At 46.5% G+C, this 26,458-nt stretch overlaps 1 protein-coding gene and 1 long non-coding RNA gene across 2 annotated transcripts; one reads left to right on the top strand and one right to left on the bottom strand.

The window, feature by feature from the left end:
- Positions 1-4,779: 4,779 nt before the first annotated feature.
- Positions 4,780-14,506, bottom strand: LOC146007276 (uncharacterized). The gene is made up of 3 exons (XR_014444312.1): positions 14,442-14,506; positions 9,726-10,064; positions 4,780-4,904 (listed from the first exon to the last, which is right to left on the bottom strand). It is a non-coding gene; the product is annotated as an uncharacterized LOC146007276 (long non-coding RNA).
- Positions 14,507-19,704: 5,198 nt separating this feature from the next.
- LOC146009286 (uncharacterized) lies at positions 19,705-22,387 on the top strand. The gene is made up of 2 exons (XM_083149508.1): positions 19,705-20,555; positions 20,695-22,387. The coding sequence occupies exon 2, from the start codon at positions 20,918-20,920 to the stop codon at positions 22,016-22,018; it is 1,101 nt and encodes a 366-aa protein (XP_083005634.1). The 5' UTR covers positions 19,705-20,555; positions 20,695-20,917; the 3' UTR covers positions 22,019-22,387.
- The last annotated feature ends 4,071 nt before the right edge of the window (positions 22,388-26,458 follow it).

Genomic DNA, 26,458 nt, shown 5'->3' on the forward strand with positions numbered 1-26,458 from the left:
CATCTACCTCAGCCGCCATTTTCCTAGTGATTTTAGCTGCTGTGCTGACAGCCCCTGACTGACAGAGAGGTGAGTATAATTAAATGGGGGCAGATTGTGCAGTGTGTGGGCCCCCCTGGGGCCCATATGCACTGTACACCATGCACCCATTATAGATAAGCCAGTGGTCTGCTATTTTCTGCCATCACATCATTCCCTTGAGCTGCAAGACTTGGTCCTCCACTGCTGCAGGGACTGACGTGAATGTTCAAATATTCTCTGTAAAGCGCTGCGGAATATGTGTGCGCTATATAAGAAACTGTTAATAAATAAAGAAATGAGAGCAGTTACGTTATAAATGGTTATATGTATCACAATGTGCATTGTTAATGTGGGTGTGATCCTTTTTTGTTTGGGTGTACATTCACCAAGGGAAAGAGGTACAGAAAGAGAAAGAAGAAAGGGAAGGCAAAAAAGAGGAGGGAGACACAAAGAGAATAGAGAAAAGAGGGGGGGAGAAAAAAGAGGGGACAGAGAAAGGAGAGAGAAAACAGTGAGAAAAAGAGGGAGCAAAAAGAGTGGACAGAGAACAGAAGGGGAGCGAGAAAACAGAATGAGAGAGAAAAGATGGGACAGACAATAGAAGGGGAAGATTGTCTCCTTCTTGGTGCACAAGTTTTTTATTTTGTATTATTAAAATGGAATGTTTAATATGTGTCTTTTAAACAGTTTAAATATAAAATTGAGTATAACACTTTCACACTGAGGGAAAGAGGAAGAGAGAGAGAAAGAAGAAGTGGAAGGCAAAAAAGGGTGTGAGAAAAAAGAGTGGACAGAGTATAGGAGAGATGAACAGTGAGAAAGAGAGGGAGCAAAAAGAGGGGACAGAATAGAAGGGGAAAGAGAAAAGAGGGATAGAAATAGAAAGGGAAGAGAAAAAAGGGAGAGAATAGAATGGAGAGAGAAAAGAGGGGACAGAGAATAGAAGGGAGAGAGAAAACAGGGGACAGAGAATAGAAAGGGAGAGAGACAAGAGGGGACAGAGAAAATAAGGGAGAGAGAAAAGAAGAGTCAGAGAAAATAATGGAGAGAGAAAAGAGGGGACAGAGAAAATAAGGTAGAGAGAAAAGAAGGGTCAGAGAAAAGATTGGAGAGAGAAAAGAGGGGACAGAGAATAGAAGGGAGAGAGAAAAGAGGGGACAGAGAATAGAAGGGAGAGAGAAAAGAGGAGACAGAGAATAGAAGGGAGAGAGAAAAGAGGGGACAGAGAATAGAAGGGAGAGAAAAAAGAGGGGACAGAGAATAGAAGGGAGAGAGAAAAGAGGGGACAGAGAATAAAAGGGAGAGAGAAAAGAGGGGACAGAGAATAGAAGGGAGAGAGAAAAGAGGGGACAGAGAATAGAAGGGAGAGAGGAAAGAGGGGACAGAGAATAGAAGGGAGAGAGTAAAAAAGAGGGTATAGAGAATAGAAGGGAGAGTGAAAAGAGGGGACAGAGAATAGAAGGGAGAGAGGAAAGAGGGGACAGAGAATAGAAAGGGAGAGAGACAAGAGGGGACAGAGAAAATAAGGGAGAGAGAAAAGAAGAGTCAGAGAAAATAATGGAGAGAGAAAAGAGGGGACAGAGAAAATAAGGTAGAGAGAAAAGAAGGGTCAGAGAAAAGATTGGAGAGAGAAAAGAGGGGACAGAGAATAGAAGGGAGAGAGAAAAGAGGGGACAGAGAATAGAAGGGAGAGAGAAAAGAGGAGACAGAGAATAGAAGGGAGAGAGAAAAGAGGGGACAGAGAATAGAAGGGAGAGAGAAAAGAGGGGACAGAGAATAGAAGGGAGAGAGAAAAGAGGGGACAGAGAATAAAAGGGAGAGAGAAAAGAGGGGACAGAGAATAGAAGGGAGAGAGAAAAGAGGGGACAGAGAATAGAAGGGAGAGAGGAAAGAGGGGACAGAGAATAGAAGGGAGAGAGTAAAAAAGAGGGTATAGAGAATAGAAGGGAGAGTGAAAAGAGGGGACAGAGAATAGAAGGGAGAGAGGAAAGAGGGGACAGAGAATAGAAGGGAGAGAGAAAAGAGGGTATAGAGAATAGAAAGGAGAGAGAAAAGAGGGTATAGAGAACAGAAGGGAGAGAGAAAAGAGGGGACAGAATAGAAGGGAGAGAGAAAAGAGGGGACAGAGAATAGAAGGGAGAGAGAAAAGAGGGCACAGAGAATAGAAGGGAGAGAGAAAAGAGGGTACCGAGAATAGAAGGGAGAGAGAAAAGAGGGCACAGAGAATAGAAAGGGAGAGAGAAAAGAGGGTACAGAGAAAAGAAGGGAGAGAGAAAAGAGGTGACAGAGAATAGAAGGGAGAGAGGAAAGAGGGGAAAGAGAGTAGAAAGGAGAGAGAAAAGAAGGAGAAGTGGGAGATGTCAGGCAGAGACAGGGAGACAAGTTTGCATGCTCACGACGTAATGAGTGGCAGGTCTAAAATTCTAGAACATTACTATTGAAGGATCATCTCATAGATCTGAGTTTTAATTCAAAATATAAATTGTGTATTATATGGAATAATGTTTAGGCAAAACCCAGAACAGTCCGGCCCCCAGAACCCTGGATCAAATATAATTTTGTGTCGCAGTTCATAGTATGAAGTGATCCTCATGTCTTGGTCTCTTTACCTTCATCGATATTCAATGTTCCATCATGAAGTAAAACAGTTGGTACAATATTCTCTATACATTACATAATTATATTTCAACTTTGTATAAGTATAGATCAGCCATACATGATCCCAAGCTGTGTACATGCAGGAATATAACAGCCATGTATCCTGTACGATAGTTGCACATTAACTGTCAGCGTCTCAGGAATATTTGCTTTAACCCCTTCATGCAAAGTGACATTTGGAAATGCCATGCCACAGAATGAGGCTGATAAACATCCGATGGGGGCAGTGACAGGGTCAGGGAGAATGTCACTCAGTTCTTGGCCCCATGACAGTACCGTGTTCAGAGTTAAAGACCTCCAGAGGGCTTCAGTTTTGTCAAAGACGACTCCAGCTAAATAAACCTGAGATGACGCTGTGGGATTTCCCCCTGGTGCCAGCTAACTTACATGGGATAACGGAAACAGCTATCCGAGGTACGGTACTGTATTGCTGACACGGATATTGTGGTGACTCACGCTCACAAAGGGCCAGATGTATCAAACTTCAAAAAGGGATAAAATGGAGAGAGATAAACTACCAGCCAATCAGCTCCTATCTGCCATGTCACAGACTGTGTTTGAAAAATGTCAGGCGGGAGCTGATTGGCTGGCTGTTTATCACTCTCCAGTTTATGACTTGTAGAAGCTTAGTGCATCTGGCCCAAAGTCTTATTGGATGGCTGTTAATCATAATAAAAAAGAAAAAAGTTGAAAAACGAATACACTTCTCCCAAAGGGGGAGATTCTCTAAGCTAAAAATGCGGGGAAAAAAACGTTATTGGGGTTTTTACCGCATTTTGGGATGCACTAAGCATCCCCCGCCGGGTTACCGTGGCGGGGGGCATCGCCAGAAAAATCTGGTGATGCCCCATAGAAGTCATAGAAACAACCCTCTGCTGCCCCGCACCGACCCACCGCCGCCCCGCACGGACCCCCGCCGCCCTGGAAACACCCCCACATCTGTGTCCGTGCAGCACAGAGCTGTGCTGCCCGGACCTGTGACCTCCTCCCTGCACTGATCCTCTTCCGGGTGCAGGGAGGAGGAGAGCCCAGCGCAGCAGCTGCAGTGCCGGGTAAGGGAGGGAGGGGAGAGCCAGCCATTCTTGTTATCGGTCATCACGAGTGTTGCTGCAGCCAATCAACTCCAAACTGACATGTGCTTGAAAAATGACAGTTAGTGGCCAATCGAGTACAGCACTGTTTATCACTTGTGAGGAGTGATAAGAATATCGCTATTTGGTAACCCTTTGAGTGCCAAGTGAATTTGTCAAAATTGGTGTGAAAATTGCCAAGCATACATTCTTATTCACCATAATGGCCTGTAATGATACCTTATATAGGAAATATAATCTTTTTTTACACAACATTTTTGTTACAAATGTGAGCGACGCTGGCATTTTTAGCGGATATTTTGCACATCTCTGGCAGAGATGTTGGCACTCAAAGGGTGAAATCTTCCCCCTAGTAAGGAAAATGTCACACATTTTTATAGCCATGGAATTTGACCGCAAGTGTTCTCATTTGCACCCCCAAGTGGCAGAACCAATCATCTTCCCAATTTATAGGATAGTATTCGTGATGGTGGTGGCACTCGCTTCAAAGAAGTTTAGACGGACATCAGATCGGCCAACATACTGTGTTCTGAAGAAGAAGCGTGTAATAAAGGCTTCGAAACGTTGGCAGATCTGATGTCCGTCGAAACTTCTTTGAAGCGAGTGCCACCGCCATCACGAATACTATTGCAGGCCCTGGTTAGGGTCCTACGGTAGGCACCGCACCTGACTCCTTGATAGGAGAGCTGCTCCAGATTGTATACTGCAATTTATAGGATATCAAATCTTGGAAAAACAACATAGGAGGTGTTTAACACACAGCACCCAATGTATAACCTTTTTACATATAGTAATAATAAAATCAGAGTCACTGTATTCCTCGAGTAGACACTGATTCAATTAACAGGGTTCAAAACCTGAAATGATAACCACCTGTCCTGACAACAATTGAGGGGAGGGTGGTAGAATAGAGAACAAGAATAGTGCAGATTATCTTTGGATAAAAGGGTGTTTAATAAAGGTCCACACTTACAAGGGTAGACGATAAAAACAGCATGAAATAGATATCCCCACAGAGGCAAAACAGCTAGATCAGATGGATTAGAGCAGGCTCAGTCACAGGTCCACCAACCAGTCCGGAACAGGAGATGGAATCCTTTTCTGCAGGTGTCAGCTTCTCTTCCAGGGGACAATCTAAGAACACTCAACGCGTTTCAGATGTACCTTCATCAGGAGGATATAAATTCTGCAAAACTCTAATTTTAAATATAGGTCCTGATTCTGAGCAAGTCCAAGGGCAAAATGTAGTACTGTAGCCTGGCAAGATGTTCGGCAGGTCTTCCTGTATTTTAAAGCCGCAACCATTTACAAGGCAAAACGATGGCAATTTAGGATCATTTAATCCAGGGATAGCCACCTCCAGTCCTCGAGAGCTAACAACAGTTAAAGTTTTTCAGTTCTCATCCAAAAGCACAAGTGAAGCAATTGGTTCCACCTGTGGATCTTTTGAAATCTGTTAGTGAATAATGAATACACCTGTCCGTCAGCTAGGTGATCTGGAATATATGGCCTGTTGGTAGCTCTCAAGGACTGGAGTTGGCTACCTCTGATATTGTCCCCTCGCTATATATACAGTCAAAAATTCCAATATTATCTCCAGATCTTGGCCCTGATTCAGGCTCCAGCGCGAAAGTGTGGAAATCGCTTATCTTCGACGTCCGCACTTCTACGCATGCATGCACGTGGCAGCACACATGCACAACCTGTTAAATTGTGGCCGCATTTTAGAAAATGCAATCACCGTCTAAGTCACGGGGCAGCCTAAGTGCCGGGGGGGGGGGGGGGGCAGAAAATGCAATCACAGCCTAAGTGCCAGGGAGGCAGCAATGTGACATTAAGAAAGTGGCAACGTGGCATAGGGGGAGCGGGGAAGCACACAACGGCAGAGTGCCTGGACCCTTTTGCAAATCGACCCAGCCAAAAGGTTTTTCCTCCGCAACACAAGAGCCCTTTCCCTGGCAAACTCCACTGCTGGGACATAAGGACAAGTGTCTGTGTGTAAATTGTGACATTTTTGCAGTTTTGTAAATTGCTTTTCATATATTCCGTTTCAGGAAAACATTTACTTTCTGCTGCAAATCATCCTTTGGAATAGATTGGCTTACACAGAGAGTCACTGCAACACCACCGACAGCTAAATCAATGTACAGTACGATCATTTACACCACATTTCAGCACAGATCTTTCTCCTGGTAATTCCTCTTTAAGTGATAACAGGAAGTCACAAGAATTTTACACCAGGGAAATCACAACACTCGGGTAGCTAATTGTGCATTAGCGTTACATGTCTCAAGTGTTAATAAAGGAAACGAATGTTTGACTGTGTAGTAGAAATTAATAAAAATGTCACATTACAATTCAATATGTAAACGTAGGAAATACAAAATGTGCATCTGTAACCTGCAAAACGGCAGATCATTAAACAGTGGCAGAATGAGCAGCCTGGCCTATATGATGTGCAGTTGCTGTATAGTTACTTAAGTTACTCAATTATTAGTGTTCTACTGAAAGTATCTATACTGTAGTCATAGTTGCATACCCTCCTGCATTCTGCAGGAGACTCCCTGAAATAACAGCAATCTCCCTCTCTCCCTCATTAGTCTACCAATCTCCCTCATGTCACCTAGCCCACATTACACTGTTCCATATTTGGTGGAAAAAGGAATGAGAGAAAGATACAGTTACTGTACATTGAATCATGAGCACCATTTCCCAGCACTTTACCAAGTATAGTATCTCTTACTAACTGCTTTGGGGCTCATCTACATTTGGATATAAGTCATTTTACAAGATTCCTCTCAGATGTAGCAGTACACACCCATGCTTCTAGGTGCCACGTTCACAATCTCTTTTCACAATCTCTCCATATATGGAACTAGACACGCCCTTTGGGTGGAACATGACACGCCCCCTCAATGGGGCACTGTGCAAAATTCTACTACCAACAATAATCTTCTTGAAACTAGTTTTCAAAAGTTTGCAAGTATACTATGGATATTACATTCACCCATCCGTTATTTTAGGTATTTACTAATACTATGTGTGTGTATGTATGTATGACAACAACAAATGGTGTTCTAATTGGCGCTTTAGTCCCCTCTTTTGGGTGATAAAGATAGTCACCACTATAGGAATAGAGCTTGGCAATTCTTCTGTCTGGTCTTCCCTAAGTATTTTAAGAACTGACCTTGGAGAATGGCCCTATATGCCCGTAATAGAAACTGTTACGGGCATATAGGGCCATTCTCCAAGGACAGTTCTTAAAATACTTAGGAACGACCAGACGGAAGAATTGCCAAGCTCTATTCCTATAGTGGTGACTATCTTTATCACCCAAAAGAGGGGACTACAGTGCCAATTAGAACACCATTTTGTTGTTGTGTATGAGTTGGAAGATCCTAGGAGTCTTTAAGTGGATCTAAGGCTGCAGTAGTCCAGGCGCTGTCACTATTTTCCTTGTTCTCTTCGATAATGTATGTATGTATGTATGTATGTCACTGGAGACAGACACATTACTGATACAGTTATTTGTTCCTACATAGTAAGCATGCAAATTATAATTATATGAAGTTGATACACAGCTCAGCCTAATAGTAATGGTTTTGGTCTAACAATTACACATAGTCAGAATCTGCACACTTATACCTCTTTCACACCAGCCTAATTTCCCATGTTGGAACAACCCATGACTAGCACTGGTGTTTAAAAATTGCCAGGATGTCAACCTTGGTATGGAGCAGGGTTGTTCCCAGGGTAGGGAGTACTTACCTGGGTTGCAGTGGCGTAACTAATATTTTTGCGCCCCCCTGCCGAAATTGACATCGCCCCCCCCTCCATAGCCCCTGCCCGCCCACCCAAGTAAAGTTAAGACCCCCCCTTACCCCTCCGCATGCCGCCGCCGCATTCCTGGTCCGGCACCGCAGATATCCTCCTGGCTCCGTCTCCTGCAGTTATGACAAATTACACATCAAAATGGCTGCTCCCTAATAGCAGACAGTTTTTACGGATGCTAAAGAAGGAGGCCGCCTCCTCTAACATTCCTAAAAAACTGTCTGCTGTATGGGGGCAGCCATTTTGCCGTGTAATTTTTCATTACACGACAGGAGGATATCTGCGGTGCCCGACCAGGCAGGAATGCGGCGGCGGCATGCGGAGGGGTAAGAGGGGCGGCTCTGAGCAGTGTGCCCTGATGAGCACCGGTGGCGCCTTGCTGGTGCTTTCTCCCCCAAGCAGCCGTACGGTAGCTACGACACTGCTGGGTTGCCAGTCCTCAGTGTGCTGTCAGGCCGGGGATCCACACAAGCGACGGGCGCAAATGACAGGACAGGCGGCGGATGAAGATGATGCAGCTCTCCGTTACCCTCGCTGCCACCAGAGAGCTGCGTCATCTGCACCTACCATCTGACCTGTCATCTGCACCCGCCGCCTGGGTGTATCCCCGACCTGCACTGAGGACCAGCAACAGGGGTGAGTACTTGCCGCCATCAAGTCACCTGCATGCTTCCTCCCTGCCTCCATCCCTCCCTTCACACACCAGAAAATGCAGGGACTTTTCTGGTGTGAAAGGGGCCAACTCGAGAATGGCCCGGCATGATCCCTGGGTCATTTTCCTGGGTGGGTCCCTGCATTTTCTGGTGTGAAAGGGGTATTACAGTGCAGGAGCCAATAGCTCTATCATTAAGGTGTCTGCCTCTAGTGAGACAGGTCACAGCTTCTAATCCTGGGTATGAATGCTAAGCAATGTATTTGTTTATAATAAATGATCATGTAAATAAAAGTGGTGCAATGTAAAAAGATTTATAGAAACAATTTCTGGATTATTCTATTATATACATAGACAGAAGCTATATCGACTTCCAATTAACTAATTCAAACTTGCAGGGGAGGAGAGGTGCCCCCTTGGAAGCAGGACCCCGGCAGCAGATGACTCCATTGTCTCCCAGAATTACACCTCTGTCTGAGTCAATAAAGCACAAAAAGATGACAGAGCGCTGATCTATTCATTTATACCTCTTCCAATATGCAGCTGTTCTACAAGGGTTACTCTACCCTTGATAAATACAGTATAGCCAATAGGAAAAAATGAAGAAACAAATAAAACAGCACTTTGGAATTAGAAAAATATACTTTCATTAATTAAGCAATAATACAATTTATACCAGCTGATGTTAAAAATATATTTCCATAACCTTAAAATTACTTGTACATTAAAATATTATCCCCAGAGAATACTTTTGAGTGGACTTCAAGACCTTACTGCATTGCAGGTGGGGCAGATGTAACATGTGCAGAGAGAGTAAGATTTGGGTGAGGTGTGTTCAAACTGAAATCTAACTTGTAGTGTAAAAAGAAAGCTGTCCGGTATGTGTGGGCTACATGCAAGAGCAGCCAGTATCCACCCTGCACCGAAAAAAATATAACTCACCAAAATCAAAATCTCTTTGCACATGTTACATCTGCCTAACCAGCAGTGCAGCATGGTTTGGCCCAGTTGTGTACTTTTTTGCATTGCTTGCAACTCTGAATCGGGCTGTAAGTACATGCCTAATGCAACACACACATTTACTCATGACGCCTCAGAAACCATGTTTAGATTAGAAGCAGAAGCCAGGAGGGGACAGGGGAGCCGGGACCGCAGACAAATCTGCTGCGGGTCCTGGGCTCTGGCCACAGACGCTGCAGGTGAGCTCCCAGCAGGCGGCAGTGGCATTACAATAGCCCCGACACCCACACTTATTCAGCGCCTCCCCGCCACCGGGGGGTCTGCTGGGCTATTGTTATGCTACTGAACCCATCAGCTTTTCTTCCAGAGCCCTTACTGAGACAGTGCTGGTTGAGACAGGCCACCAACACCTGATCACTATCCCCCTCCTCTAGCTCCACAGTTACCGAATGGATGTTGTATACAAACATGGCAAAGACTTATATGTCACTGATGCCTTAGCGTTTGCTTACCTCAGGTGTCTCTAATGCTAATGATGGATGTCGTGGAGTTTGATGCCCTCTCCTCAAGGCACATAGAGGAGCTCCATGAGGTGATACTCAGAGATCACCACTGCAGGTCTCCTTTCTCCAGGAAACTGTCTCGACTTCAAGTCTTTCTTTACCCTCACAGATGGCATCCTCCTGCATGGTCATTGTTTTGTGACACCTTATGTCTTCAATGCTTCTATGCTCAGTAGTCCTACCAAGGGCACCCCGGATGTGAGGCCTTCATATGGCTGGCTAAGGATGCCCTGTTGCTGCTGCTGACATTGAGTTGTCTCTGGCTTTAACCCCAGGGCCAGCCCAAGCCTAATTTTATGATAAGCAAACAAAGATTTTAGCACATCTCCCTGTGGATATTATGGGGACAGCACATGCCTCAGAGAGCGGGGACAGCCAGGCAGAGAGCGGGGACAGCTGGGAGGGCGGTGGGCAGCCCGGCTGTATTCAGAGCAGGTCCGCGGCTATTTCAAATCTTGTGCTGGCTCACCATCCAATCGGAGCTCAGGGTACAGCAGCCAATCAGGAAGGCAGAGGTGGCTTCTAATTGGCAGCCGGATCACAAGCTCCGGTTGGCCGTCGAGTCGGCGCAAGATTTGAAATAGCCGCGGATCTGATCTAATTACAGCCGGGCTGACCACCGCTCTTTGCCCGGCTGTCACCGCTTTACCCAGCTGGGGGCTGGCCCCTTTACCATGAGTGGCAGCGCACAGTAAGGTGCCATAGTAATCAATCTGCTGACAACAATGAAGAAGACACTGTCAGCACCTTGATTACTTTGGCACCTTACTAAGCTGCCTACTCCACATAACGGACAGGCCAGCCCTTTGCACACCCTATAATGCCAAGGAACTGCTCACTCTCCATGATATACCTCCCTTGGCCCATTATTGCTGCAAATCTCTCTGAATGGAGGCTGAAAGAACACCTTCATTTGCAAGTGGATATTTTTGCCGGATGGCTCAAGTCAGTTAAATGCCATTGTCCAAGAGTGAGCACATTGTGCCACCGAACACACCACTAGCCTCTTTCTTTGTCACCAGGTCTGGGGAAATGATATAGGCCTAATCCAGAATGTTACTTAAGCTTCAAGATTTTATAGTTTATGATTTGTTCTTTTATTACACACTGTCCCTGCATCTAACACCTGACACAGCTACCTACACCAATGTATTGCTTTGTATGTTAATAAAAAAAACAATGGCTGTAGATGTATTGTATGCTGTATGTGATACAGGAAGTGCTTGTGTAGAGCAGGAAGTATTTTTACAGGAAGTACTTCTGCAGTGATTGTTCACTTACAGCATGCCTGCAACATGTAAAGACACATTTCTGCAGTTCTCCAGAATCCTGTGGTAATGTACAGAACAAACAGACCACTTTATATCTCCCTGTATGTATATACAATTCTGAATCTCCAAGACACCATATACAACTAGAAATTAAATACAAGAACAAGGGGCTGATTTATCAGATGTGCTGTGATGATAATCCAATTCGTAATGCAATACTTGAATACATCGCATCGGATGTATCAATTACTAAATACAGAGACACAGTTTGCAAGAAAGCTGCGATGGGACTTTGCAGCATTATCAGGGTATCTTTCAGAGAAACTGCCCAGATCCTTCCGGCTGCTGGTTCCCCTTCCCCATTATGATCAAGACATACTTATCTACCCAGGGATCGGCTCCTGAAGGGTAATCTGGGCTTTCTGCTTTTGTGACCCTCTGCTGCTGTAAAGTGAACTACTGTTTTGCAGCATCACTTTACTGCACCGGGGTCACAGTAGCAGAGCCCCAATGGCTGGCAGCCATCACTAGAGCACCGATCAGCTGACCCTGGGTATAATTGTTTTTAAATATATATATTTTTAACAATGTAATCAGCTTATGTGCCCATTGCACACAAATCACACTGCCTGCGTTCCTGCACTGCTTTCGCTGCCTAGGGGAAGCTGTGCAGGGGTAGGGTATACGTAGAGATTCTTTAGCTGAAGCATTGTTATTATCACAAGAATCACTGTGTTTTTTTATTTTGCTTTTCCCAATATATTATATATTGTTTCCCAGGTATATTTATTTATTTATTAACAGTTTCTTATATAGGTGCCCCCTCCCCCTGGATCCGCAACTGGCCCCGGACATCACTTTTATACCTTCTCTTGGGCTTTGCCTCCAATTTTCCTCTCTGTACATACTTGCTTAGAACCCAGAATGTGCAGGGAGGCGGAACCTCCAGCGGATATGCTACTGCATGTGCAGACTGCAACCATTTTTCTGTGTAAGATTCATGTCATGCAGGCCCCTGAGGTTAACCCACTACCCCTATGTTCCTGTATTAATCCTGTTCCTACTGTTTACCAATACACCCAGCATCATGGATAAGAAGTCTCTGGGCAGTATTCAATGAGGCTGATTCGCCATGTATTATGGCGATTTTGTGCTATTTTCGTGCTGTAAGGCGATTTTTTTGACTAAAACGGTGAATCACCCTATTCAATGACCAGATGGCGAATACATTTCAAGGTTTTTATCGCCATGATTCACCGAGTAGCAATCGCTATCTTTTTATGGAAAAGTGGAATGTGAACTTTTAAAATAAAGTGTTTTGTTTTTTACATTTGGTGTAAAAAATTCAGGAATTTTATTCTGAGGAGGGGCGTGCTGTAAGCACATGAATATATATTTAATTAAAAAAAAAGGTACTTATGTAATATCTGGGCTCCCGTTTTTCTTATGAGACCGCGTCCCCTCGCGGGGCTCGCTGCGCTCGCCACGCTTCGGGCACGGTGGCTCGCTGCGCTCGCCACACTATATAAAATCAACTCCATGCGTAGTTGGATAGTAGGGGTATGAAAAAAGGGGTGCATTTAACATGGGAGGCCAGATAATACATAAGTACCAAAAAAAAAAATATATATATATATATATATATATATATATTTTTTTTTTTTTACACAGAGCAGCCAGCAGGGGGCCGGGAGCTGAGCCGCTCATTAGATATTCATATATTCACTGCACCCGATCATTACATATGCACGATCGGGTGTAGTGAATACCCGGTCCCCTGTTGGCTATCCCGGGGTGCAGCCTGTGCTGCCTCGCTCCCGGGGAGCCCACCTCCCCCCCACAAACGTTCTGGGGCAGGCAGGGAGACTTCCATCTCCCTGCCTGCCGCCGTCCTCAGGCTCCCTGCGGCATCGCCGCAGGAGTTAAAATTCGCCGGTCAGGCGCAGTGAGCCCCTGACTCGTTGAATACTGGAGCCGGCGAGGCCCTGGAACGCGGCGGGCAGTGGCGAATGTGCAGCGAATCCTAAACAGGATTCGCTGCACATCGTCAAAATTCTCATTGAATACTGCCTGTGTGGCCTAACAGTCACATCTGTGACCCTTTTGTGGCCACAATCACTATAGACCTGGGGTGGAACAATCGGTTCTTGAGGTCTAACAATAGTCCATGTTTTCCAGGCCATGTGGATCTGTAGAATGTGTCAGTTATGCTGTGTACACATGGGGGCGATAGGGGCTGAAATCACTGGGAATATGGTCGCTGAGCGACCATATTGCCAGTGATTGGAGTGTGCACCAGTGATAAATCGCCGGGTGCGCGCTCCCGTTTTCAGCCCCTGAATGGTCGCTGGTCGGAGGAGCATGCTCCTCCGACCAGCGACATCCCCTGCCTCTTCACCCAGCAGTGTTTAAATTTTCATCTGCGACCATCTCTGGTCGCAGATGAAAACGGGACACGGGGCAATCTGATTGCTGAGCAATATATTGCTAGCAATATATTGCCAGCGATCATATTGCCCCGTGTGTACGCACCTTTAGGAGTGAATGCCACATTTGACTGAAAATGAGGCAGTTAGTAATGACTGCACCTGTGGGGTCCTGTTGATAGATCGCAAGGATCGCAAGGATCGCTTGGCCAGCCCGCTCTAGGCTATATAAATACCCCCACCTCCCCTTCCCAATGAATCCTGGTGCCTTACACAGCTGCTTTGGTAGAGCTGGTCCTGATTGTGCTGCACCTAATATGGAGGTATCATGATTTGAGGAGGAAATGGAGACAGCAGAAAGCCACGGTATCCGGATTCATGGTAGATTGACTCTATGTCGACAGTCATGAGGTTGTCCACTATTGGTTGACAGTCCAAAGGTCGACAGCGTCAAAATGTCGACAGCCAAAAGGTCGACATGGTCATAGGTCAACATGGTCAAAAGATCAACATTAAAAAGGTCAACATGCAATTTTTAACAAAATATTGACATTTTGAGCCGACATGTGCCGACAGGCGGTATATCATACCCTACCATCCACTACGGCACAGAGGGGGAATATAATAGTGTGCAGAAAGCAGCGAGGCTCCGAGCCTGAAGCATGGCGACCGTAGCGAGCCATACGAGGGGACGTGGTACATTTAGACGGTGTCGACATAGACAACAAAAAAAAACATGAAAACCTCATGTTGACCTTTTCCATGTCGACCCCTTGTCCATGTTGACATTTTCACTGTCGACCTTTTGACACTGTCGACCTTTTCACTGTCGACTTTTTGACCCTGTCGACCTTTTCACTGTCAACCTTTGGACCCTGTCGACCTTTTGATCCTGTCGACCTATTGACTGTCCACCATTACTGGTCGACCATATGACTGTAGACCTAGACATTGTAGATCAAACATACCATAACCAAAGCCACAGCCTGTAAATTAGTAGAAAGAGCAGGGTCCCTCAGCAGCACAGATCATATCAGGGGATGAGTAAGTGAAGACAGGGCTGCATGTGATGATGTCACAAGGGGAACGGAAGCAGCAGAAAGTCACAGCCTGCGAGTTACATAAGGGAAATACCAGGGTAGCCCAACAGCACACAGTGATGTCAAGCTCCCGCCATGCCGGTACAGAAAGAGTGGGGTGTCAACCAGACCTCTGTATGAAATTCATTTCATTCATCCGGTTTGTTAATCTAACACACTCTAGATCAGGCATGTCCAACCTACGGCCCTCCAGATGTGCTAAAACTACATATCCCAGCATGCCTTGCTACAATTTGGCTATTAGGGAATGCTAGAATGATGGCAATGCATGCTGGGATGTGTAGTTTTAGCACATCTGGAGGGTTGGACATGCCTGCTCTAGATAATCGGTGAAGAACACATGACTCTATCCACATCAATAAAATGAAGGATTCTGAAGTGAGAGCATTTCCTAATTATTAAGCTGACAGGTGAAGATGTCCTGCTCTGAATGATCGCCAAATAATGCACAACCAATTAGGCCCTTATTCAGATCTGTGCGGTACGGCCCGCGTGCGGCCGTACCGCCGATGTTTTCGCTCTGCACATGCGCAGAGGTCACTCTGCGCATGTGCAGGGGAAATCGCCGCACAAAGATTTTTTACGCCGCAAAGGGGGCGTATAGGGGCTTAATAGCCTCATTTACCTATGAATACGCCCAGCGTTTCATGGGCGTTCCCATGCAAACGCGGGGCGTATGCATGGTAATGAGGCTATGACGCCAGTGATGGGGGCGGAAAGCTGACATCGCCGGATGTCAGCTCTCAGCCCCCATACAAGCTTTCACACGGACGATTGTCCGTGTGGTCTAAGCTTGCGGGAGCTGCTGGAGCGTGCGGCCCTGCCTTCGATGGTCGCCGACCATCGAATGCAGGGGGCAGCTCCCACCATGGTGGAGGCGTACGCCCCACCATTTTCATGCGGATCGCCAGCCGTCCGCGTACGGACGGCCGTGGCGATCCGTATTGTAGGCGGGGATTGGTTTGTGCGGCCGGAGCAACGTATGCGGCTCCGGCCGCACAGACCAGAATAAGGGCCTTAGCTATAATGCTCATACAATTAATTTCAACCTCCTATGGACTAAAACTTGGAGAGTTAATAATAGACATTGCTACAGTGATCGGTTGGCTACGAAGCAATAGAATAAAAATAAATCCTCTAATAATCTTCCGAATTTTATCCCTTTACCAATTGTCCGTAACAGTTTAAGTATTCTCCTATGAAACACTAAAATTAAAGAAATACATTAAAAGAGGAGATCATTTAGGTCACCGGCATTTATTAGCATACAAGCTGTTGCTTGGACCTTAACGATTTGCAATTATTTTTCTGTCACAATTATCAATATACAATAAAATTTAATTTGTGATGAATTGTGTGGTTTCTTTTTTTAAGTTACAGTGTTTGGGCAGTCCTAAATTTACCAATGGATATAGGTTTTGTGGAATTACGTGCCTATTGCCTAATTTAGCCGGTTGCCATGGGTTGCACATAGCTTAGGCTTGGTATGCACTAAGAGATATGTGATCTTAACCAACAGATCTGACCAACATATTGGGCACATTGGGTAATGTGTACCCACTACCGTTCGGTAATGCCCACAGATATGATGGTCATCCTATTTGCCGTGCTGCGTGGTAGTTGCATCGACCCAACGGCTAACTTCATGCTGCTGAATGAGGGCATGAACGAATTAGGGTCTGAAAAAGACCCATTATTAGAAGTGCGGAAAATTATATTTGTGAATTTCCACACTTCCGCACATGCGCGCATGTTGGAGCGGGATTGGTACGAAATCCCGGCAGTAAAAATCCTGACGCCGGAATCCTGACCACCGAAATCCCAACAGGGGGGGGCTCGGTGCCTCACTACGCTCGGCACATAGAGGGACAAAGTGCCGAGATTCAGGCATCAGGATTTTGAACGCCGGGATTCGGACCGCCGGGATTTCAACTGCATCCCGTTGGAGCCTGTATGTGCAAACCCTGACACTGCAAACATAGAAGATAGCAGTCTCATTGCTGCCATGGGGGCGGAGCAGAGGGCGGAGATGTGATGGGGGAGGTGACTTTGTTCATCAAAGTGTACCGTTGCCACCGGGTCGCTCACCCCATCCCCACTTACATTGGCAATCTTTATCTTGCCTACTTCCTGCCGTCAGGTCCACATCCACATGCTAACGCCTCATGCCATCTATCTCCCCACTTCCCTAGATTGCAAGCTCCTAGGAGCAGGGTCCTCCTCCCACCTGTTCTCACAGCCCTCTTCTCTAGCCCTTCAATGACAGTGGTCACCTACCCAGTGGCCATTTGGCTCGGAATTCCTCTCGCTCACAGTCGCTCATCTCTTGCGGTGGCTCTATTCCTACTAGTCATGCCGGCGCTATAGAAACATTGAACTATAGAATTTGACAGCGTATAAGAACCATTCCATGTATATATTACAAAAAAGGGGCAGACTAGTACCCTTGTTACCCTTAAACCCTATTTGAGCCTTATGCCTTTGTAGGGATGTCCTTGTGTCTTTCCTATGCATGTTTAAATTGTACTACTGTATTTGCATCTACCACCTCTGATGGGAGGCTATTCCACTTGTATACTACCCTTTCTGTGATGTAATTTTTCCTCAGATTTCCCCTGAACCTCCCTCCCCCCCAGTGTCAGTGAATATCCTTCTGTTCTAATACTTCTCTTCCTGTGAAGAATGTCTCCCACCTGTACCTTGTTAAAACCCTTGATATAAAGTTTCTATCATGTCCCCCCTTTCTCTTTTCTGCTCCAAACTATACATATTAAGATCTTTTAGTCTTTCCTGGTACGTTTTGTGATGTAGGTCATGCACCATTTTAGTTGCCCTTCTTTGGGTATATGGCCTCCAGAACTGGACACAGTACTCTAGATGAGGTCGTACCAATGACCTATACAGTGGCATTATTACTTCTTTCTTTCTACTGCTGATACCTCTCCCTATGCAACCAAGCATCTGACTTGCCTTCTTCATTGCTTTGTTACATTGCCTACCTGCCTTTAAGTCATCTGAAATAGTGACTCCTAGATCCCTTTCCTCCTCAGTAGTATCCAAAATCGTGCCCATATAATACTCCAGTACACTTCAGAGCTAAGAGCCGAGCTTAATTATTAGAATACAAAGATTAAACTTATAGATTAATCTGTATTATTGTAATAAATTGGGTGCCGGATTACGGCCTGACATTCGGTATTCCAACGGTAAGTATACCGACATCAGAATCCCGACTTTTCAGATTTCCAACAGTCGGGATCCTGACTGACAGGGGCTATTCTCCCTCGTGGGAGTCCACTACCCCCACTGATGAAGAATAGAACCTGTGGCTGGCACAGAGAGCCGCCAAGCCCACAACACGGCTAGCGAAGCAAGCTCAGAAGGGAAGTCTTTGCGCTCACCCCTGTTGGACTACCAAGGGTCGGGATTCCGATGTCAGTAATATATACTGACTGTTGAATCCCGACTATTGGGTCATCATGCCACACCCAATCATTTATAGTCCAAACTGACCAAATATGCAGCACTCTAACTCAGGGACCAGAAATGAGGCAGCTATGAGTGCAAACTCTTTGGCCCCCACTGTGATAGTTGCAAACTGGCAGAAGCTGGTGGGCGTGGCAGCACTGTGGCTTATAATACTGCAAAAAAAAAGGGGAGGAGCTATCGGTATCTGCTCCAATGAGGGTGCTTGGCTTGCTTAAGTGTCAGATGACCTATCTAGGAAGTTCCCTAACAACCGACTGGGAGCAGCCAAAATGAAAAATACAAAAATGCAGGGGAAGGTGCTGTTGTGTGGCTGCTGTGGCTGGGCAATGGGGGCACAGGACTGGACCTCTCCTCTCCTTCGGGCAACATAACCCCCTGCCACAGGTAGGTAGCAGACAGTAGACTACATGTTTTAGGCTGCTTCTACAAATTTTTTTTTTTTTTTTGTGTTATTTTAAAGGGCTAGTACTGGGTTGAAAAAAGGTTTTGTTTTATTCGTTGACTACAACTTTCTGGTTTTCATGTTATTAGTTGGTATATCGGGTAACAAAGTATATACTGCTGCACCTTTGTATAATGCCCTCCCCAGCCATTGCCCTCACCACACATCACTGCTCCTGGCTCAGTGTGGATGAGGCTGCTATACGTAGCAGCAGTAACCCCTAGCATTCTCCCACTGAAATCAAAACAGTTCATTGGTGGTTTTTACCTTTGGGCTGCAGGGCTGCAGCCCCCCAGGTAAAATCTGCAAAACACCACAAAAATAGAGCTTGGGTCGATCCCAGGTTGTTGCCAGGTCGACCCGGATAGGCGTGCGGTGTAACTGGGACCCGAAGATCTACCTGTCTGTGGTCTGGCCGCTCCTCTTGGCTCCTGCCAATAAAAAATGACCCTCATAAAATGTCCGCCCCCTTACAGCAGAGAGTTTTGGAGGATGCTAGAGGAGGAGGCAGCCTCCTCTAGCATCCTCAAAATGGTCTGCTGTTTGAGGCAGCCATTTTGTGGGAGTCTTTTTTTTATTAGCAGGAGCTAATTAGCAGAAGCACCCAGACAGCAGACAGGTAGATCTGTGGGTCCCGGTTACAGAAGTGGCAGCGGCGGCAAGCAGAGGGATAAGGCAGGGTTGGGGTGGTTTAACTTTTTTATTGATTTTCTAGTTACGCCACTGTCCGGAAGATCTCTTTTTCCATTTATAAAACAGCAGCGCTGAATGGAGTCCTCCTCCCTTCACATCCAGAATTAAACAATTACGACCCTTTTCTTGTATGTGATTGCTGACTAAATTGCATTAGCATATTTAATACTTAAAATGAGCAGGATCCATCTCCTATGTGCAGCTCTGCCGAAGCCTAAGTGCTTAAATAAAATCACTGAAATGTAGTTTCGATGTTTTATTTTTATTATTATTATTTTAAAGAGCTACAGAACCATTTCTGGAATCTATGCTATTAAAGCGTTATTAGCCCAATGCTGTAATATCCCCAGAAAGAGCAGCTTCTCCGTATACCGAGGTGTTATTACGCTCATTGCTGACCTTTTTATGTACTTTTTGTTCTTTCTGACGAGATAATGTTCATCATTACGGCGTTTCCAAAAAATAATGAATTTCTACGTTTGAGATAAACGAGGCCTTATGTAACACCCTGACATTAGGTGATATCAGTCACCAGGTGCCACAGTTAGTAAGGGGTTAATGCCCCAGCATAATGTATGCTGCCAGCCCAGCCAGAGTTAATTGCAGCAGGGGGCGGGAGTGATCCCCTGATGGACAGGCAGAGCAGGAAGAGGAAGTAGAGAGAAGCCTGCAGAAAAAGACTCATGTGGAGTGCATGGGAGAGAGAAGCCTGCAGGGAAGGACTCATGTGGAGTTCATGGGAGAGAGAGAGGAGCCCCAGCACCACAGAGCACAGGTGGCAAGCAAGGGGTGCAGCAGCAGCAGCAGCAGCAGCAGCAGAGCCCAGTCCCAGAGTAAAGCAGCAACAGAGCCCAGCAACATGGTGAGCCCAGCTGAACCCTGCCTGCTAATAGTGAGTGTGTCATTGTGATTTATGGGCTGCTGTGTCAAAGCAAATGGCCAGAGGGTGAGGGCATAGTTGGAGTTAATCCTTGGCAGACCGTCTGAAGAAGTTGGTGATAGCACGTCCCCAGTAACATACCGAGGTGTAGCTGAGTGTGGCAACGCAAAAGCGCCCACACTAGCGTGACCTGGAGGTTGCACCAAGAATTGCCAAGGCCTCATCCATATAGAGACCTGCCTTTGAGGTTCCCAGAAAATATATTGAGGACCAGGTTACTGTTTAAGGGTCTACATCAGAATCCCTGGAGTAATAGTGCCACCCGGTGGCCCAAGAGTGAAAGTACAGCCTTTGTTATAACTTGAAGAGAAGACCCTTATTAGTCAAAGTGTGATTTTCTCCCTGGACGCTAACACGGTGCACCGGTTCCGTTCAAGACTGGCCGGCCCTAGTAATAGAGAGTACCCGGGTACTGCAGGTTAGCATGTATTGTGATTATTGTTCATTATTGCTGAATTATTGTTGGATTTCTGCATTGTGATTATTGTGTGCTGTTGAAGTGCTTATTTTGTGCTGAATACTGTTCTGAATACTAAGGTTGGTGCCCCTTGTTACAGACCGCAGAATAAAAGGGTCAAAATTGATATTTGTTGTCCATCTTTCCTTGGTGTCCATTACGTGGAAGTGAGAAGACTCCTGACCAAATAGGAAGAAGACTGGGTGTGAATTGGTTTCGACACCTGCAAGCCAAGGTAATTGTGTTCCCGTTGCCGGTGGTTACACCCTTTTCTGGCGTCACGAACAGGATCCGGTCAACTAGGAGTATAATCCAACCCAAGGATGGAAGCACCACAGGCCGAGGGCGGACAGCAACCTGCTGCACCCCCCAACAATGACCAACAGACTGCCCCACTACTTGCAGCACCTGCTCCAGCAGCGACCCCTCATACCCCAATCACACTACCGGACTATTTCGGAGCCCCATGGATGCTTACCTATAGTGGAGACCCCAACAAGGGCGCCACGTTCACTGCATTTAAGAACCAACTGAAGTCCATGCACCAGCTCTATATCCCGAGTGAAGAACAGAGGGTACAAATTCTAATCGGCCAACTTACGGGCTCCGCCCTCAGTGAGGTCGAATCTTGGGCCGACGACCAAAAGACGGGCACCGACGTGATTCTGAATCGGCTGGCCACGATCTTCGAGACCGCCACCCTACCAGAGCTGAAGATGCAACTCTACGGCCGAAAACAACGGCCAGGCGAGACTCTCCGAGATTTTGCCCTGAGTCTACAGGCAGCCCTAAAACTCATACGAGCAGCCGATAAAGACGAAATTCCCAATGGCGATGAGGCCCTCACCATACAATTCATAGAAGGAGCATCGAATCCCAGCGTGAGAACCCAGCTACGGCTCCTGAAGATGCAAATGGCGGGTAAACCTTTTGCCGATTTTAAAAACACCGCCATCACCACAATCGGAAACCACTCCGGCTCTGAGGTGGAGTATCCGGAGATGGTGGGGTTTCGAGGATCCACGGCTTCGAACCCAGAACGGTCCGTGAAGCCAAAGGACCTGGCCATACAGAACCACCAGAAGACATCAGGGGATCAGACCCAATCCCTCCAGAGGCAGGTAGAGGACCTAGCCCTCGGGATGGCTGAGATACAGCGAGAAATGCGTCAGGTAGCGCGGCAAACCGCGCCGAGCAGCTGGGGAGCCAGATGGAATACAGAACAACAGCAAATGAACCGAAACCGCTGGGAACCACCTCGGGAACATGGACAACGGGCAACCGACCAGTTCGACTACCAAGGTCGACCCATTTGCCGACAGTGTCAAGAGGTGTATGTGGAAAGGGACTTTCCTCCACTTGATCCTTTAAACTACAGCACCCCGAGGGGGAGGGACGAACCTCGGGGAGAACAGGAAGAGTAGGTACAGGCCCTGAAGACTTGCAGACCTGCTATGGCAGACAATGCCATATAAGTGCAGGCAAATTATCTGCCATGTCAAACAGTGACCCTCCAGTTTGCACGAAAAGTCGAGGGAAAGTGATCTGGTTCCACGTGCAACGTGGATATGGGTTCGTCGATTGCGCTGACCCAAAGCAGGACGTCTTCATCCACTACACCGCCATCCAGAACAGTGACCCAAGAAAACTATACCGAAGCCTCGGGGCTGGGGAGATGGTAGAATTTGACGTTGTCAGAGGAGAAAAAGGGCTCAAAGCAGTCAACGTCACTGGTCCCGGTGGTATTCCCGTTCGGGGCAGCAGATATGCCACCAGAAACAAGGGTTACGGGAGCCGCCCACGTCCCAGAAGTCCTCTATGTGACTACTATACAAAAGGCCAACCCCAGAGGGATTGTATGTATTCCAAGGAAAGGGAAAGCTTGGCAGAAAACACCAAGTGCAGGCCGTATGTGTGTAGCCAACAGTACTCTCATGCCCGAGGGCAGAAAAAGCCAATGAAAAACCTTCCATCACGAAGCAAAGTAGACACCAGACGAAAATCCCGTCCTTATGTGGCCACTAAGAGTCCGGCGTCGACAGCCGAGAGTTATCAGATTGGAGGGCCAGATGTGACTCGACGGCAGTGGATCTATTTCGACCAACGTAAGCAGTACCCTAACCGAACCCAATTGCCCCTTGAGGCAAACAGCAAAGAGAGTGATGATGACAATGAGGACAGTGTCCCAAACATGTTACAGATCCCAGTGGGGCCGTTACTGAATGCGAGGTGGCCAATACTTCCTCCAACAGTAGTACCACCTTTGCGGTATAGGCAGTTGTGTTACTCTTCATGTTACTGAACATTTTTGTATTACTGTTCATTTGTTAATAATATTGTCGGCACTGTTTAAGTAGCCTGTGTAATGTTGTACCTCTTATTGGAAAGTTATACCTTGATTCGGTAGTGGACTCAGTGGTCCCGGAACTTTATAACAAAAGTCACCTGTATCTGCATTGGTGTGCGCGAGGACACGCACATAAAAAAGTATGGGCGGATGTAACACCCTGACATTAGGTGATATCAGTCACCAGGTGCCACAGTTAGTAAGGGGTTAATGCCCCAGCATAATGTATGCTGCCAGCCCAGCCAGAGTTAATTGCAGCAGGGGGCGGGAGTGATCCCCTGATGGACAGGCAGAGCAGGAAGAGGAAGTAGAGAGAAGCCTGCAGAAAAAGACTCATGTGGAGTGCATGGGAGAGAGAAGCCTGCAGGGAAGGACTCATGTGGAGTTCATGGGAGAGAGAGAGGAGCCCCAGCACCACAGAGCACAGGTGGCAAGCAAGGGGTGCAGCAGCAGCAGCAGCAGCAGCAGCAGAGCCCAGTCCCAGAGTAAAGCAGCAACAGAGCCCAGCAACATGGTGAGCCCAGCTGAACCCTGCCTGCTAATAGTGAGTGTGTCATTGTGATTTATGGGCTGCTGTGTCAAAGCAAATGGCCAGAGGGTGAGGGCATAGTTGGAGTTAATCCTTGGCAGACCGTCTGAAGAAGTTGGTGATAGCACGTCCCCAGTAACATACCGAGGTGTAGCTGAGTGTGGCAACGCAAAAGCGCCCACACTAGCGTGACCTGGAGGTTGCACCAAGAATTGCCAAGGCCTCATCCATATAGAGACCTGCCTTTGAGGTTCCCAGAAAATATATTGAGGACCAGGTTACTGTTTAAGGGTCTACATCAGAATCCCTGGAGTAATAGTGCCACCCGGTGGCCCAAGAGTGAAAGTACAGCCTTTGTTATAACTTGAAGAGAAGACCCTTATTAGTCAAAGTGTGATTTTCTCCCTGGACGCTAACACGGTGCACCGGTTCCGTTCAAGACTGGCCGGCCCTAGTAATAGAGAGTACCCGGGTACTGCAGGTTAGCATGTATTGTGATTATTGTTCATTATTGCTGAATTATTGTTGGATTTCTGCATTGTGATTATTGTGTGCTGTTGAAGTGCTTATTTTGTGCTGAATACTGTTCTGAATACTAAGGTTGGTGCCCCTTGTTACAGACCGCAGAATAAAAGGGTCAAAATTGATATTTGTTGTCCATCTTTCCTTGGTGTCCATTACGTGGAAGTGAGAAGACTCCTGACCAAATAGGAAGAAGACTGGGTGTGAATTGGTTTCGACACCTGCAAGCCAAGGTAATTGTGTTCCCGTTGCCGGTGGTTACACTTATGCTTGAAGGAATCCAATATATATATATATATTTTTTGGACCAAATAAATGATACAATACCTCTGCAGGGTATACAGGCATTATTACGGTCAACATGCAATGGGTCGACGCTGAAGGTCAACAGGCCTTAGGTCGACACCTGAAATAGGTGGATATGGCTAAAGCGACAGGGCCTGAAGGTCAACACAAGCATTAGGTCAAAAGTCAACATGATTTTTCAAGTTTTTCACCCGTCTGCCGGATGAACCATTTTTGTCGATAAACAACTTATATTAAGTTGCCTTGGGAATCAAGATGGCTGACAGACAATAACTAGGTAACATCCGGTGCAAAGATCGACACACACTATAACTCGACATGGCAATGGTCAGCACATGAAAAGGTCGACATGGGTTTTTCAGCATTTTTTTCCATCCTTTGTACTTTTTCATACTTGCAATTGGACGCAGTACACTTTTGGGGGTTCCACAAGCTCAGGTGTTGACATCGCCATCCAGAAAATGGGAAAAACTCATGACAACCTTTTCATGCATCAACAATTGTCAACCTTGTGTCAACATGTATCAACCTTTTTATAAATTATTATGCAAGAAGTCAGAATCCCAGTGGTCAGAATGCCGGTATTTAGTATATCGACGCCGTCATCCCATCTGCCCTAAGAAGACCAGCACCAGAGCCTCAAAAGAATCAGGATCAGTGAGGGGTGGGTTTGGCTCATGCCGGGGATGGGGATAGTTACATTTAGGCACTAGCGGACTTAGGGTTTGGCTGTGGGGAGGTGAAGGTTAGGGTTAGGCTGTGGAGGGGGTTTAGGGTTAGGATGTGGGGTGCTGGCGTTAGGGTTAAGCATTAGTCAAGAGGGTTATGTTCAGACTGCGGTGGGGGAGATATGGATATTCACTTCGAAGGGGTGTTGGGCTTCGGTGCAGCGGGGACCATTTTAAGCGGCAGAGTTTGGAGTTAAGCACTGGTGGAGAGGGTTAGGGTCAGGCTCAGTGGTGCAAGTAGAATTTTTTTCTTGGTGGTACTGATAGCCTCCACCAAAAATGGGCGTGCCCATGTATCATGAGGGGGCATGGTCACACAAAGCTAGAGGAGTGACTAAATGACAATAGTAGCATGGCATCAGGAGACAGGGAATGAGAAACGGGATGACTGGGGGTGGGTTGGCTCTTGATTGGAGGAGAGCCGGGCAGCTTGTGCTTACAATTGTGAAGCCTGCTCTTCATGCTGTCGGCGCTGCTGATGCCTTTCAGTGTGACAGGCTAAATCAGCAGTAGCCGGTAGCTGCATACAGCACCAATCATAACGCTGGGTGGGCGGGCTGGGGATGCATTATATTTAGACTTAAAATCAAAACAGAATTGACAGTGGGTCAGGGGGTAAGTGGTACTGCGTACCTGCAACATATTTCTTACAGGTACTCCGTACCACGCCGTACCCCCATACTTGCAACACTGGTCAGGCTACAGGGAGGGGGGGTTAGGGTAATGCTGGGTACACACCAGAACGATTATGATCGTGAGTAGTGAAGCGACCATACGATGATCGCATGATCTGCTGGAGCACACCATCTGCTAGCGATCTGCATCCGATTCCGATCCGATCCTGATCTGTAACCAGTTGAAGGGGTCATTTTCAAATCCCACCTGCAGCAGGTAGGATCTACAAAACCACCAGTGGGGACACGCATCGGATCAGAATCGGATCTTAAACATGCCAAAACATGCCAAATAATTCTTGTGTGTACCCTACATTAGACAGGATTCCCACCTTTTGGATGCCAGCATTGCTATTCTGACCGCCACCATCCTGGACCCGGTCATCCTATATAACCCATATGAGTGCGGGCTTAAAGACGCTCTTTGGGAGAGCATCGCTGGTTTTAATAGATATGGGAAAAGGCTGCTTAGTTGTCCTACGCACACAATTTATACTAAATTAGATTTGTAAAGAAAAAACATAACGTAATGTACGAACGCCCTAAACCCACTGAATCATGAAAAATAAAAATGTTGCAAACAGACAGATCTCTTACTCCCCGGAAACCATCTGCACCGTACGGTAAGCAAATTGGGTAGAAATTAATAGAGATGTCTCCAGGGGCTGATGACTCGAGCGCTGCACTTTTACAATGAAGATATATATGTGCCTGTACATATTTACATTGTCTATTAAACTAGGTAAATCGTGGCAACC

Source organism: Crinia signifera, chromosome 6, assembly GCF_055691185.1.
Source record: "Crinia signifera chromosome 6, ASM5569118v1, whole genome shotgun sequence".
NCBI classification, from domain to species: Eukaryota; Metazoa; Chordata; class Amphibia; order Anura; family Myobatrachidae; genus Crinia; species Crinia signifera.